At 41.3% G+C, this 16,300-nt stretch overlaps 1 protein-coding gene across 3 annotated transcripts in view; it reads left to right on the top strand.

Annotated features, from left to right (window-relative positions):
* The first annotated feature begins 984 nt into the window (after positions 1–984).
* UGDH (UDP-glucose 6-dehydrogenase) overlaps positions 985–16,300 on the top strand; it is a 32,963-nt gene continuing 17,647 nt past the window's right edge. Inside the window, exons 1-2 of one of the 3 annotated variants that reach the window (XM_004764015.3) lie at positions 985–1,265; positions 9,210–9,398. In XM_004764015.3, coding sequence (XP_004764072.2) covers positions 9,237–9,398 — 162 coding nt within the window. In that variant the 5' untranslated portion in view covers positions 985–1,265; positions 9,210–9,236. Of the gene's footprint in view, positions 1,266–9,201; positions 9,399–16,300 lie in introns of all 3 variants that reach the window. The other 2 variants (XM_045076627.1, XM_004764016.3) reach the window with 2 other exon arrangements.

Genomic DNA, 16,300 nt, shown 5'->3' with positions numbered 1-16,300 from the left:
AAACTCCTAATCACGTTCCTCATGACGTATTTAAAAATGGTCTTTGACTTCAACTCCAGATTATGTAACCTGATGTACTTCTCCATGAGGAACACACAGAAAAGTCCGGGCTGCTTTTCTCTTCTCAGATCTGAGACTTAAGAGCACTTGGGAGAGGAGAAAGGGAACAGAGTGGCCTTCCTCATTAAAAACGGGCAGCGTCCGTTCAGTAATTTTACTCTTCCTCATACACGAACTTGTATGTCGCAAACTCTCAGCACAGACCACCCAGTTCCCGAATTCGGCGGGAGCAGCTCTGGAAAATATGTCTGGAGGGCGTGGGTGTCGAGCTTCTCCTCCCAGGGATCAGGGCGGAGGCCCGAACTGGTCCAGTCATGACAGGACTCAGCATCCTACGAGACGCGAGGCGCCTCCTTCCCAGAAGTGGCGAGGGAGGGGATCTGAGTAAGCCTTGGGCCGCCGGCCCGGAGGGAGTGGTGAGGGGAGTAAGCCGCGGGGCAGTATGACCAGCTGGGTCTAGGGGGCCGGAAAGACCAGGTCGGCCCTCGGGGATGCTGGGGAGACCGGAAAGGGGGTCGAGATCTTCCGGTCCCCTCCGGCCGCAGCGGGCCAAGTACCCCGCGGTCCTAGATTACAGCCGACCCGGCGCGCACGCGGCACCACCTCCGCGGCGCCGACCTTCAGCCGGGACCGGGACCCAGGGAGGAAAGCGGCGCCAGACACGACACAGGCTGCAGGCGGCAGGGGAAACTAGTAGCCGGCCTTGCGGACCCCAAAACCCCACCCCGAAGGCCTCAGCCGCCTCGCCGCGCACGCAGCCCCGCCCACTGCCGCTCGCGGTAGGGGCGGGACCGCTGAGCTGGCCCGAGCGGATTCGCCCAGACTCGGATGGGGGCGGGGCCTCCCAGCTAGCTACGATTAGCCCCGCCCTGACTCCCCGCCCCAGGGGCCCGCAGGAAATAGGGGCGGGCCGGGGCCTAGCGTGGCGCGGGGAGGAGCAGGGATGCCTTGGAGGCCAGAGTCCTGGAGGGCCTGGCTGCGGGGGAATGAAGCCTCCGCCTTCTGGGGCAGAATCCTTTAAATACGGGCTCGGGCCCGGAACTCTGGGTGCAGTGCTTGGCTTCCTGAGAGAGGGGTGTGCGCGGTGAGGGGAGGTCCGGCGGAGCAGGGCGAGAGTGCAGGAGCTGCTGCAGCACGGCCCGTTGCGAGGAGCTGTCCGAGCAGTCGGGGTAGGAGCGGCCGCTGCGCTTGGTGCCTGCGAGTGGGTAAGCGCCTTTGGCGGGCTGGCCCTGCAGCGTGGTCGGGAAGGTCCCGGGTCCCGGCGGGATGTGCAGGGAGCGGGGCGGGGGGAGTGCGCGCTGTCCCCGGTCGCGCTCTGCGCTTGGTCAGGGCTCCCAGCCTCACGACCCTGGTCCTCCCCTTTGGGCTCTGGGCGGGAATCGCCTTTTGGTCCGCTGTTCTGAGAATGGGATACCTTGGGCTTTTTATTCTACACTCGCCAGTCTTCCAACTGCTTCTCTTGCTGCTTTTTCTCACTTTCCGACTTGAAACAAATGAGATTTCCCAGGAAGCTGAACGTCCACCGAAGGAAGTGGTCCTCTGGCTAGGGACCCCATTTTGGTCTCAGAGTCCTGGTCTTTTGTTTGTGTTTACTCGGCTCACCTGGGGAGCTGCTGCTTTCCTCCTGTCACCTGCCGCCCTTAAAAATGAAGCCAAGAAGCCCCCTGAGGGCGAAATCCGAAGACATTCTATCTTGACATCTGTACGGGCTGTCCTGGAATCCATTGTTGGCTGCCACACTATGTAATTGCTTTATTTCATGTCAGGGAAAGCCTGTGTGAGACCTTGAAAAATTTACTTCTTGAGGCGCCTGGTTAAGCCCCTGCCTTGGCTCAGGTCATGATCTCAGGGTCTGGGGATCGAGCCCCGCATCGGGGCTCCCTGCTCAGGGGGGAATCTGTTTCTCCCTCTACCTCTGCCCCTGCTCTCGTGGGGGCATATGCTCTCTCGAATGAATAAATAAATAATCTTTAAAAAAGAAAAGAAACAGGAAAAGTCATGCTTCTTATATATAGGAAGATAACTGAGTAGGCTTGAAAATTCTCCTATATTAAAAAGAGGGATTCACTGGTAGGGAGCTTTTCACGGATATACAGAGGAATAACTGTCCATTGACTGCCCTCAAAGACACAGTGAGTCTTTGAGTTTCTTCAAATCCCCTAAGAAATGGAGAACAGTAGTCTGGTCTGTTTCTTCAGGGGGGTTCTGGAAATGAAAGAGCTTACTGTCTGCTCTGAGATGTGCTTATTAATACCCAGCATCTAGGTAAGGTAAGTGGTAGACAACTCTGAAAGGATCACATTTCTTCTCCCATTGCTGTACTCCTTTCTCAGATATTAAGTCTGTATCTAATAAGCATACTTCAGCATCCCTCTTATTTCCACAGCTTTATATGATGCCCTTTAGATGCAACATTAACACTGCCTTTCTCACTGAGTAAATATTTTTCCCGCGGTCAGGCATCTGTTGCATCTGTTAGTTTTTAATTTCTGGAAATGACCGAGGTGATGTGTGAAGTTGATGTATCCAACTACAACATCCATTCCCTTAGCTACTGGGTAATGACGCAGAGTATACTGAAGAGGGGTGGGGATGGAGGGATTATATTCAGCTTAGACTGTGATAGGACCTTCGATATTTGTTACCCACATCTTCTAATTTGAAATATTGATCTGAATTTTAAAAATTTTAGATGAAGGATAGTTTTGGAACAGCCTAGGTTGTTGACATTTCTCCAAAATACAGAGGTAAAAACTCATTGCAAACTGACACCCTTGGTAAGCAAACATTCCCATTTCCCTGACAGCACAATAGAGGATCAGAAGGTATGTAAAGGTAGAAATGGAATACGGAATCAGAAGACATCTGTGTCAGGCAAAATATGTAACTAACACTGTATCAAACTCCATAATAAGGGTTGAAGATTTTATTGGAACTTCCAAGTGACCATTAATTGGGACTTGCACAGTTGCTCAGTAATTTTCCCATTGTCACCTACAAGCCATGCTTCGTGTGAAGTAGCACCACAGGGACACCCCCAAAACACATGGAGTTCTTCTCTAGTATAGGTCCATCAGTCATTTACCCTAGCTGCTCTATGTAAGGCATGCTGCGTACAGCCTGGCAATCAAGGTGGTTAAGAAGTATCTCTGGAAAGACATGCCAGAGTTCTACATAACAAAAAGAGGCTGATAGTATTCTGGGCAGTTTCAGCAAAAAAAAAAGCAATGATCAGCCATCTGAGCTAAAGCTATTCAAATAACAGTCTTCATCTCAAACAGGCCCTTATGGAGGGTCAGTCATTCAATTAGTATTTATTGAGAAACTACTGTTCTAAGTATTGAAGTAACAGCAGCAGATGAGAGCTGTTAGCCTGGGAACACCTTATTACACTATGAACTCCTTGAACCCACGAGATTTAGGGTTTTTTTGGCATCATGTAGGCATTCGATCTGTGTTTATATAAGAATGTTATAATCTCTTGGCTCGGGGATTAAATGGTAACCCTGAAAGATCCTCTGGTCCAAAAATACTTTGAAATTCTACTTTCTAGGTGTTCCAGATATACTGGTTGTAATCAGAGGTTGACTAGGGTGTTACCATGGGGTAGTTCTCTGTGTTCATTATATTCAGAACTTCACCTTCATCCTTGCAGATCTGGAAGGTAGATTTTTTCCCCCCCTCTGTGGGCCCAGAGTTCATGAGACATTAGATGTTAACTTAAAATCGTAAGAGACCAAATGGTTACACTAGAATGAAACTTTGATGTTGCAATTAGGGAAATTTTATTGCAATCCCTGGAGTACTTATATCTCAAATCCGGGTCATCCATTTCCAGTATTATGATTCCTGGGAATCTAAATTCCTAAGGGAGAGTGGAATCAGAGTGAAGAATCTTCGGAGAACATGCCGTCTAAGAATTGGGAAAGCATATTCTTACCCCACATTTCTGAAACCAGAATACTTCTTTTTTTTTATTTTTTATTTATTCATTTGAGATAGAGGCAGAGAGAGCACAAGAAGGGGGAGAGGCAGAGGAAGAGGGAGAAGCAGGCTCCCTGCTGAGCTGAGAGCTGGATGAAGGGCTAGATCCCAGGACCTAGAGATCATGACCTAGCTGAAGGCAGATGCTTAACCACCTGAGCTACCCAGTTGCCCCAACTAGAATACTTCTGACTCCCAGATTCGGTGTCACTCTTCTCTAGACAGTGCTAAAATAAACACATCATTTTTGTTCTCAACTACTTTTTTCCAGGCTATAGGCTGATCCTCCTGGGGTTTATTTTTCCCTCCTTTAATGGAGTTTATTAGATTTTAGCTACACAAATGCTATTGATTGTTGTGGTTACTTTCAATTATGTTACCTAAGTTATTTTATTTTTTTAAGATTCTATTTATTTTTGTGAGAGTGAGCGAGCACTAGCAAGGGGGCAGGGCAGGCAGAGGAGAAGCAAACTCCCCATTGAGCCCGATGTGGGACTTGATCCCAGGACTCCGGGAACATGACCGGAGCAAAGGCAGATGCTTAACCTACTGAGCCACCCAGGCACCCATGTTACGTGAAGTTATTAAATAATAGGCCTCCTGATCCGTCATGCACATTGTCCCCTGAAAGGGGCATCTGAGACCCTTTAGATTCGCTCTACAAGACAGTTATTACCTTTATCGCTTCTAAATGTGACCCATATCCTAACCCAACCAAGCCAATCTCCTTACTTCGTTGAGCTTGTTTCTGTTTCAGTCCTTTACTTATTCCTCCCCACACCCAATATGGAATGCTCTCCCCCACCTACCTTTCCTTTCTATATCCTACTTCTTTCTTCTTTTTTTTTTTAAGATTTTATTCATTTAGTTGACAGAGAGATCACAAGTAGGCGGGGTGTGGGGAGGGGGGAAGGAGGCTCCCCACTGAGCAGAGACCCTGATTCGGGGCTGGATCCCAGGACCCTGAGATCATGACCCAAGCCGAAGGCAAAGGCTTAACCCAGTGAGCCACCCAGGCGCCCCATACATCCTACTTATTCTTTAGGCCAGGCTTATATTCTGCATTTCCCTTCTTTTTTTTTTTCCCTCTGGACTTTAATACTCATCATTTGATTGATTATACTGCCTTATATGTTACTTGGGTGTGACTAATTCCTTTTCATCTTTATTTTAAAAGATTTTATTTATTTATTGGGGTGCCTGGGTGGCTCAGTATGTTAAACCTCTGCCTTCATTCAGCTCAGGTCATGATTTCAGGGTCCTGGGATCCAGCCCTGAATCAGGGTCTCTGCTCAGCGGGGAGCCTGCTTCCTCCTCTCTCTCTCTGCCTACTTGTGATCTCTCTCTCTCTCTGTCAAATAAATAAATAAAATCTTTAAAAACAAAACAAAACAAGATTTTATTTATTTATTTATTTGAGAGATGGGGGAGAGAGAGAATCACAAGCAGACTGCACTGAGTGATCCTGACAACGGGCTCCATCTCACAACCTTGAGATCATGACCCTGAGTTCATAAACTGAGCCCAAATCCAAAGTCAAGAATCAGATGTTTAACCGACTGAGCCATCCAGGTGCCCCTCTTTTTCATCTTTTAAGTCCGCTTAAGAGTCACCTTCTCAGAGAGTCCTTAAGTACCCTATCTGTAGGAATTCTTACCCCATAGACAGTCTCTCCCTCTCTACCTATGTGTTTCTTTCTTTTCTATGAAATGTATCAGAGCTACCATTATTTTGTTTTGGGTTCTCCCACTAGACTATAACTTAAGAGTAGGAACTGTACCTGTCATGTTCACTATTGTATCCACAGTACATAGAACATTAGTAGCTGTAACATAGTAGGGGGGTTAATAGTTGTTTTTCAGTTGAATTTTCCTCTAAGTCAGTTGTTACATTCTTGAGTGTCAGGACCTAGATCTATGGCTAGATTCTCTGCTATGTCCATTGGTAGACCCTTAAATTGGGAATATTAATTTTTCATGAAAGAGAACAAGGGACTAGGCCTGAAACGGTTGAAGCAATTTTTCTGAAACCCGATGCCAAGCCCTTTGTACTGGAGAGGTGGGGACAGTGGCAGAGAATGCTAGAGACAGGTCTATGGGAAGCCTGCTCCAGGCTTGACTGTTCCACAGGTGGGAGCGTTTCAGAACGTTCCCCTGAGCTTTAGTCACTTGGCAGTCCCAGAGCAGTCCTTTCCTCTTAGAGGTTTCTCTTTCTCCTTGTGTATAGGGCACTTGAAGCCTGGAGAGTAGTACATCAGAACTGAAGAGTAGAAGGGCGGAGAAATCAAAGATGAATGATTGCCAAAATAAATTTTGTTAGGCTTAATATTTTCGCTGGGGTGAATTTTGGAACCCTAAAACCGTAATAGGAATATCATGTGTGTGGGGCTTCACAGGTGATAATAGGGAACTCTAATCCATTTATTTAGATTACTAAAGAGGGAATCCACCAGGGGCCCCTGGCTGGCTCAGCTGGCAGAGCATGTGTCTCTTGGTCTCTTGGGGTCATGAGTTCAAGCCCCACACTGGGCATGGGGCCTACTTAAACAAATAATTAAAATGGATCTACCAGATTTAGCATGGTTTTAATATTTCCTGGTATGCACATCCACACAATGGAATGCAGTGTACCTGTTTCTAAAAAGGAGAGAGTTTTACCGGAAACGGAAAAAATAAAAAAGACAGGGAGAGAGAGGGGTAAATAGGTCTTAAGAATACATTAAGGAAAAAAAAAACAAGTGTTGATAGTATTTTATAGTGTTCTACCTCTTGAATTTAGAAAGGAGGGATTATTAAGATATATTCATGCATTTATTTATACTGCATACAAAACACTGGAAGGATACACAAGTAACCTCATGAAAGGATTGCTTGTGGAAGCAAAGTAGTGGGTAGCCAAGAGAAAAGGATGTGGTACACTTGAGGCTTCTTACTGTATACTTTGTTATACAGATTTAATTTTGGACCATATGAATTTACTATCTATTCAAAACAAAAAATACATTTTATTTTGTTTTATTATTATTATTTTTAAAGATTTTGTTTATTTCAGAGAGAGATCACAAGTAGCAGAGAGGCAGGCAGAGAGAGAGAGCAGGGAAGCAGGCTCTCAGGGAAGCAGGCTCTCCGCCGAGCAGAGAGCCGGATGCAGGACTCAATCCCAGGACCTTGAGACCATGACCCAAGCCAAAGGCAGAGGCTTAACTCACTGAGCCACCCAGGTGCCCCATTATTATTATTTTTAAGTATTTAATTTATTTATTTGAGAGAGAGAGAGCAAGCGAGCACAAGCAAAGGGAACATCTACCTTCTCTGAACCATGTGGGAGTATACTAACCAGTTCTTAAAACTCTCTGATTACCATTCTCTTTCTCTCTGGAATCCATGAATGGATTAGATGAGGTGATGTCCCAGGTCAGTGTTGGTAAGGACTAAAATTCTAAGAATCTGATCAGTTCGGCAGTTCTCATTCTTACTATAATGAATTGACTTTCTTTCTTCTTTCTTTCTATTTTTTTGTTAACATATAGTGTATTGGGGCACCTGGGTAGCGTCATTAAGCATCTGCCTTTGGCTCAGGTCATCATTCCAGGGTCCTGGGATTGAGCCCCATTTCGGGCTCCCTGCTCAGTGGGAAGCCTGCTTCTCCTTCTCTCACTTCCCCTGCTTATGTTCCCTCTCTTGCTGTCTCTCTCTCTGTCAAATAAATGCATAAAATCTTTAAAAATATATAAGTAGATAATGTATTATTTATTTCAGGGATACAAGTCTGTGGTTTATCAGTCTTACACAATTCACAGCACTCACCCAATGTCCATTACCCCACCAGCCCATTGCTCCTACCTCCCCGCTCCAGCAACCCTCAGAATGTTTCCTGAGATTTAAAGTCTCTTATGGTTTGTCTCCCTCTCTGGTTTCATTCTATTTCATTTTTTTTTTCTCTCTTCCCCGATGATCCTCTACCTTGTTTCTCAAATTCCTCCTATCAGCGAGATCATATGATAATTGTCTTTCTCTGTTTGACTTATTTTGCTTAGCATAATACTCTCTAGTTCCATCTGCATCATTGCAAATGGCAAGATTTCTTTTCTTTTCTTTTTTTTTTTTTTGATGGCTGCATCATATATATGATATATATCTCACATCTTCTTTATCCATCATCTGCTGATGGACATCTAGGCTCTTTCCATAGTTTGGCTATTGTGGACTATAAACATTCAGGTGCATGTGCCCCTTTGGATCACTACATTTGTATCTTTGGGGTAAATACCCAGTAGTGCAATTGCTGGGTTATAGGGTAGCTCTATTTTCAGTCTTTTGAGGAACCTGCATACAGTTTTCCAGAGTGGCTGCACCAGCTTGCATTCCCACCAACAGTGTAGGAGGGTTCCCCTTTCTCTGCATCCTCGCCAACATCTGTCGTTTCCTGACTTGTTAATTTTAGCCATTCTGACTGGTTAAACTGACATTCTTATATATAAATCAGTACCTTGTCATTTGGATTAGTGTGAATCAGTTCACCTAAATGGCTTTTGAAAATCCATCAAAATCTCTGTAACTGCTTTGCTAACTATAGAAATTACTTTCCTTTAACCAACTCATAGATTCTAATTAAAAGTGAAATGGAGTTTAAGATCACTGTCAAGTACCTAAAAATAAACTGCTGAAGCCAAGTTGTATATGGAATATAATCACAGAGGCCACTTCTGAACTTTCAAACTAATCTTATTATCTGTCATGTTTCTCAGTATCTGTCACGTTAATCTAAACCTGCCGTAAGGCTGACCTTTGTACACCAGCATTTATTTCAACAAGAATTGCACTGGTGTGTTCAAACTTGAATTTTTCCTCAGCAGTCGAAGTTACCCTGGTGGCCTTAGAGACCTAAGAAGTTTTATTTTGCTCTTGAACTTTTAAATATTAGATCATCATAATCTTCGTGGCATTTTTTCAGCAGTATCAGTTACTTTTTCTCCCCCATGTTTTATGCTAGTGCAGCCGAGAATGGACATTCCAACTGGAATATTGTATATTATCACTCTTTTAATTATTCTTAATGAGTGCAGGAAATCTTTCCAGATTATCTGTCACCTTGACAGTTTTTATAGAGTTTGATAAATGTTCAATGTGATTTCTTTAAATTTTCTGTTTTCAATAGTGGAACAGTCTTACTGCTTCCCTTCTAGTTTAATCATGTTTGAAATTAAGAAGATCTGTTGCATTGGTGCGGGCTATGTTGGAGGACCTACGTGTAGTGTCATTGCTCATATGTGCCCTGAAATCAGGGTAACAGTTGTTGACGTCAATGAATCAAGAATCAATGCATGGAACTCTTCTACCCTCCCTATTTATGAGGTAACCCGTTTTAAACAACTCTTTGTTCTTACGTTCTTTGTTTTCTTACTGGTTTTGTTAAATAAATTTCTATAAGGTAAAAATCTATGACTGCAAGTGAAAAGGAATTAAATGACAAATCTAGATGCACAGTGTTACAGACATTATGATTGTAATTATGTCAAGTATGCCCAGGGAAAATGACTGGGAAAAAATGTATTAGGATATTAACAATGGTTATTTTAGTGCAGTGAGAATATGGGTCATTTTTTTCTCTTCTCTATTTTCTAATTTTGTTAATATGGTTACCATATTGTAATAGTAAAATTTTAAAAAGGTGTTCTGCACAAAGAAAATAAAACTGGATGTTTGTAATATTAATTCATGTAAGTCCATTATTTTGGAGGTAAATGTATTGTACTTAATTCAGGTAAATTGTGAATGGATAAATGATGTCTTTTATATCTAATTCTTAGTATCACAAATTTATTTAATTAGAATTTCAAGATTACTGTGAATTTAGATATTGTATAGTTAGGAAAATATGCTTCCAACTATTTTATTAAGCTATGTGGATCCCATTTAAAAAATTTTTCACTGTAAAATGAGTTCATGATATTATGCCTTTGAAACCCTGCAGAGAAGCATTTGAGAATTTGATGGTGGCATTTTTTTCCCAACATTAATATATTCTTTTTTTTTTCCTTTAGGAAAGTTTTGTTATTTGTAAGACTGTTACCAACCATAGTCTGTCCGTCTTCCTGTCTTCCTTCCTTCCTTCCTTTCCTTTCTTTCCATGATTTATTTATTTATTTTAGAGAGAGAATGTGAGGAAGGGGAGGGACAGAGGAAGAGGGAGAGAAACTCCAGCTGACTTCCCACTGAGCAGGGAGCCTTACTCCGGGCTCCATCTCACCACCCTCAGATCATGACCTGAGTCAAAATCAAGAGTTTGTTGCTTAATCACAGTCTTTAAATGTGTTAGCCCTTTGGAAGGGAAGTCTCAACCATTTTATAGGCATATGAAATATAGAAATCCATGAAAAAGCACCCACAGACTAGTAGCTACCCAACATCATAGAGATAGATACTCCTAGCTGAATCAAATTTGGAATAAAAAAAAAAAATTCTGTGTATGTGATGGCTTCTGTTTGTGCTTTACCCTTTCTTTTTCTACCAGTTGAGCCACCCATAAAAGTGCTTTAAAGATTTTTATCTATCTATCTATTTATTTATTTATTAGAGAGAGAGAGAATAGAAGAGAGACAGAGTAGCGGAAGGGGCAGTGAGGGAGGGAGAGGGACAGGCCAACTCTGCACTGAGTGTGGAGTCCAACACAGGCCTGATCCTGTGACCTAGCCCAAACCTAGAGTCCATTACTTCACTGAGTGAGCCACCCAGGCACACCACCCCAACCCCAAGCCCATAATAGTTCTTTAAATTACTCTAGTGCTATAGCATTTCTTTTCCTGTTAAAACATTACCACTAGATTTGGTTTTGGAGAATTTTAAAACATTTTGGAAAGATAACTTAATAAAAGAGTTTTATACAAGGCCTGCAAGTCATCTAAAATGCTGTAAGCCGTATTTATATACAATCATTCAGTAATTAATTCTGCCAGCAGTGTACTCTAGTCTTCAGAAGCAAGGGCATTCATCGGAATGGATAAAATTATTACTACTGGCAATACTAAGTGTTGACGAGGACTTAGAGCAATTGGAATTTTACAGTGTTGCCAGAATGTAGTCTGGTGTAGCCACTTTCAAAACTGCTTGGCAGTTTTTACTAAAGCTGAAAATCTGTGCAGTCTGATCCAGCAGTTCCACTTGTAGGTGTATATCCAACAGAAATCCATACAGCAGAAGACTGTAACAGTACTATTCATAGTAGATGTAAATGGGAAACAACCTAAATGTTAATCGGCATTGGAATGGATATATAAATAAATTATAGCATAATCCTGCAGTAAAATACTATACCACACTGAAAAATCAATGGAACATTTCTACCTGCAAGAATATGGTGAAATTCTCCCCAAAATAATGTGCTGTCAGAAATAAAGTAGTACATATTATATAATTCTGTTTGTATAAAGTTCGGTTGTAAGCACATCGATCTCTGGTGATAGAATTCAGCCTGGTGTTAATTTGAGCTGTGGTAGTGACTCGAAGAGGGCAAACTGCAGGTTCTGATTTATGGTTAATGATCATTAATTTCTCATTATAGATAGTGGTTATACAAGTGTGTTCACTTTTGAAAATTGAATTACACACTTTTCTATATTAATATATGTGCTATTTTTTGTATTTTTGTTTTATTTCAATAAAAATTAACTTAAAAACAAAGATATCCTGAATTGGAAAAAATGCAAAGTAAGGGCACCTGAATGGCTCAGTGGGTTGAGTGTCGGACTCTTGATTTTGGCTCAGGTTGTGAGCCTGAGGTCAGTTGTGACACTGAGCCCAGAGTGGGGGAAGTCTGTTTGAAGAGTCTCTCCCTCCACCCCTTCCCCCGACTCACATGAGCTCTCACACTTGCTCCCTCTCTCTCTTCCTAAAATAAATAAATCTTAAAATGAAATAAAATAAAATAAAATAAAAAAATCTTTAAAAAGTACAAACTATAATGCATTGGAATTAGACATTTTTCTTGGAGAAAACAAAAAAATCAGTTGGCTGGACGTGTTCCCTGGCCAGATTCTTATTGTTGATATTACTACTTAATTAATTGAACTCTGAAACTCTTCTTCCTAAGACTTCAGTGTTTTAAAATTTAAAATAGTATGTTCTGCATTGACATTGAATCCAGTTGGGATATATAGTTAGATTGAGAGAGGTAAGATCTAAAATAATTTCTTTTCCATATCATACTTGTTTATTCTCAATAATCTATCTTTTTAAACAAAGAAATAGAAGTATAATTTTTCATACTTTTATTTCATAAATTTTTTCTTCTTTAAATCTCTTTGTAAAGAATATAAAAGATTTGAAAGTCTAGCTAGCACTCTGCTCATTAGAATCAGTGTCTGAGTTCTCAAAACCCTGAATGAAATCTCATAATTGTATTGGTTTTATTTAATGGTTATCACTATTTAGCTTTTAAAGTCTTATCTCTCTTTCTCTCTCTCTCTTTTTTTAGTAAGTAATCTCTGTACCCCACGTGGGGCTTGAACTCACAACCCCCGAATTAACAGTGGCATGTTCTTCCAACTGAGCCAGCCAGGCTCTCCTATCTCATTTTTCACATGTCTATTCAAGGAAGTTAGATATACCATAAAAAGCTATTTTAGTTTTGCAGTATTTAGTGTAGCCTACAAAAGAAATGAAATCTTTTTCCAAAACCCACTAGCTTTAGAGGTTAAAAACATGGCACTTTAAGATTATAGAAAGAATCACCTTAGCAAGTAGAATGATGTTCCTCCCAGCATGTAAATGACTTTAGCGTTGTAATTTTCCCGTGTCTTTCTTAGACATCAGTTGTTAAGAGAATCCTGCTTGAGGAATTTATAAATCAGAAAATAAAGATGATTTCTATAAGGTTGTGTTTTTTTTACTTTTTAAAAGATTTTATTGGGGCACCTGGGTGGCACCTCAGCCTTCGGCTCTGGTCATGATCCCAGGGTCCTGGCATCAGGCTCCCTGCTCAGCAGGAAGTCGGCCTCTCCCTCTCCTACCCCCCCCCTTGTGTTCCCTCTCTCGCTGTGTCTCTTTCTGTCAAATAAACAAATAAAAATCTTTAAAAAAAATACAGTAAAAAATTTAAAATTTTTTATTTATTTCTTTGACAGAGAGAGTGCACAAGCAGAAGGAGTGGCAGGCAGAGAGAGAAGCAGGCTCCCCACTTAGCAAGGAGCCCAATATAGGGCTGGATCCCAGGACCCTGGGAACATGACATGAGCTGAAAGCAGACACTTAACCAGTTGAGCCACCGAGGCGCCCCTGGAAAAATATTTAGAAGGAAAAATGATAGGACATGGTTGTTGATTTTATAAGAAGGATAAAGGAGAGTAGGGAATTTAGAATGATATCCAGGTTTCCCATTTGGGTGGTGGGTACATGATTGTGCCATAAATTGAAATCAAGAACACAGGATGTTGTGGAGGGTAGTAGGAGATGAAATCTCAAATTCTGTTTGGTCCTATTTAGTTATAAAGGCTCTGGGACATCCAAATAGAGATGTTCAGGAGGCAGTTGGATATATATACCAAAAGTGTAAGCAAATGATTCAGGGCTGGAGATGTAAAGTTAGGATTATATAGGCAGTAGTTAAAATCAGAATAATTGAGCTCTCCCAAGAAGGGTCTGCAGAGCATGAGTCAAGGACAGAACCCAGAAAATCTCTAATGTTTGGTGATAAGTGGAGGAGGAAATGCCATAGAGAAGCAATGGAGAGTAGTTCATTGAAGGTCAACCAAGAACCAGAAAGACTTTTAACAGTACAAACCCCAGAAGGATGTACAGTTGATCCTTGAACAATGTAGGGGTTAGAGGAGCTCACCTTATGTTATATGCTATATTCTTACAATAAAGTAAGCTAGAGAAAAGAAAGTGTTATTAAGAAAATCATAAGAGAAAATGTACTTACAGTACTGGACTGTATTTACTGGAAAAAATTCTCGTATAAGCAGACCTGTGCAGTTCAAATCTGTGTTGTTCAAAGGTCAGTTCTGTATGTCTTGCTTATGAGTAACTCCGTGACCATCACGTAAGTACTCAGTAAATATTAGCTGAATCAATGAATGAGTGAGCTGTCCATTATGCCAGATACGGAAGACATCAGGACTGAGACATATTCATTAAATTTGGTATTATGGGGGTCAGTGTAATTGTTGTAAGAACGATTACAGATGATCGGAGACCAAGGAAGTGAGAGACTGTAGAAAAAGGTGTGGTACCAGCGAGGGTTACAGGGTAAAGGCAGTGATTTTAATTTATTTACGTGGTTTTTTTTCTGTGATTGATAAAGGATTGAGCATGTTCAAAACTAAGATCAACAATTACACGGAGAAGGAAAGGTCAAAGTGTAAGAAGAAGCTAATTGATGGGATGAAGTCGGGAGAGATAGCAAAGGGATAGAACTGAAAGCACAAGTAGAAGGAGTGGCCGTGACAGCCTCTTCTTTGAGGACTGGAGGAAAGTAAACAAGAAAGGAAAAAGATATAAACAGTTTAAAAAAAAATTATTTATTTGCCCTACAGAGATCACAAGTAGACAGGCAGGCAGGGTGGTGGTGGGAGGGGGGAAGCAAGCTCCCTGCTGAGCAGAGAGCCCGATGCAGGGCTCGATCCCAAGATCCTGAGATCCTGAGATCCTGATCTGAGCCAAAGGCAAAGGCTTAACCCTCTGAGCCACCCAGGTGCCCCGATATAGACAGTTTTGTTGGTGGGGTCCATGAGCTTGTGTTTATTGTGGTTCTTTCTAATCCAATATGTTTATATTTCATAGGCCAAAACTATATGAATAAAAAAATAGTCATTTTTACTGCCAGAAAAGGAAATAGTAATGAATATCACATAAAATATGGTAACAAGATACTTAAGTGTTTACTCAGAAAATACTATAGTAGAAAGTGTTAATATTTATTTAGCTTTAAATACTTTATTTATTTGTCAGAGAAAGAGAATAAGCAAGGGGAGCAGCAGGCAGAGGGAAAAGCAGGCTCACAGCAGGGAGCCTGATGTGGGACTCTATCCCAGGACCCTGGGGTCATGACCTGAGCTGAAAGGAGATGCTTAACTGGCTGAGCCACCCAGGCATCCCAGAAAGTGTTAATATTTAACAATTAAAACATTTTAATTTGTATTACCGTATTTTCTGAATAGTTACTAGTTTTCTTGTTAACTTTGTAACAATTTAATAGCTACTTGTTAAAAAGCAAAATGGAGAATTTGCTTTACTCTTTCTGAATAAAATGAAAGATAATATTACCCTGCGAAAGGGTTTGAGTTCTTCCATAAAATTACCCTATAAATTCTCAATACTAATTGTGATAATTATATAATGAATTTAATAAGATGTAGGATCTATATTATTAACTACTTTTGCATCAGTTTTGGAGATCTACAAATATCCCATTGATTTTAACAGAATAATATAGCTGTTTGTTTTGAGGTGTCATTAAGGCTTAGTATAAATCCTGCATTGCTCTGATTTTAGGTTACTTTAATTTAAATATTAGGGGATTATATATAAGACTAAATTCAGTCTTCTCTGCAAAATCACTACTCTATAACCTTTTACCCTCATTTTCTAGAACCAAGGAAATCGTTTTTATGATGGCTGCACTCCCTGCTCAGCAGGGAGCCTGTTTCTCCATCTCCCTCTGCCCCTCCCCCCACATTCTCTCTCTCTCTCACACAAATAAATAATTACTTTAAAAACGTAAGCCTGTCACCTGGGGTGCCTGGGTGGCTCAGTTGGTTGTTAAGCGTCTAACTCTTGATTTCCTCTCAGTCATGATCTCAGGGTTGTAAGATTGAGCCCCATGTGGGGCTCTGCACTCTGCGTGGAGTCTGCTGGATCTTCTTTCTCTCCTTTTCCCTGTGCCCTTCCCCTGCTTGCTTGCTCTTCCTTGTGTGAGCGCCCTCTCTCTCTGTCTCAATAAATAAATAAAATCTTAAAAAAAAAAAAAGAAGTAAGCATGTTACCCTTGTCACTACTACAGATTTTAAGAACAGTTTCTTAGTATCAGGAATTCTTATCCGTGTCCTTCTTCCTTTAGTTTACTTGAATCAGAATCCAGGTAAGATCCATACACTGCAATAGATGTGTATCACTGTCTTTTAAGACCATAGTAGTTTAATCTCTCTTTCTTTGTTTTTCTCTTCAGTTTACTTGTTGAAGAAACCAGGTTGTTTATTCTATAGAAAGTCTCAGTCTGGGTTTTGCTGATTGGACTGATCTAAGCAGATTTAGATCTGATT

The sequence above is a fragment of the Mustela putorius genome, unplaced genomic scaffold (assembly GCF_011764305.1).
Source record: "Mustela putorius furo isolate JIRA1106 unplaced genomic scaffold, ASM1176430v1.1 tig00000083_pilon_pilon_pilon, whole genome shotgun sequence".
Taxonomy (NCBI): domain Eukaryota; kingdom Metazoa; phylum Chordata; class Mammalia; order Carnivora; family Mustelidae; genus Mustela; species Mustela putorius.
The sequence above is the reverse complement of the archived record's forward strand: the minus strand, read 5'-3'. Positions and strand labels throughout refer to the sequence as shown.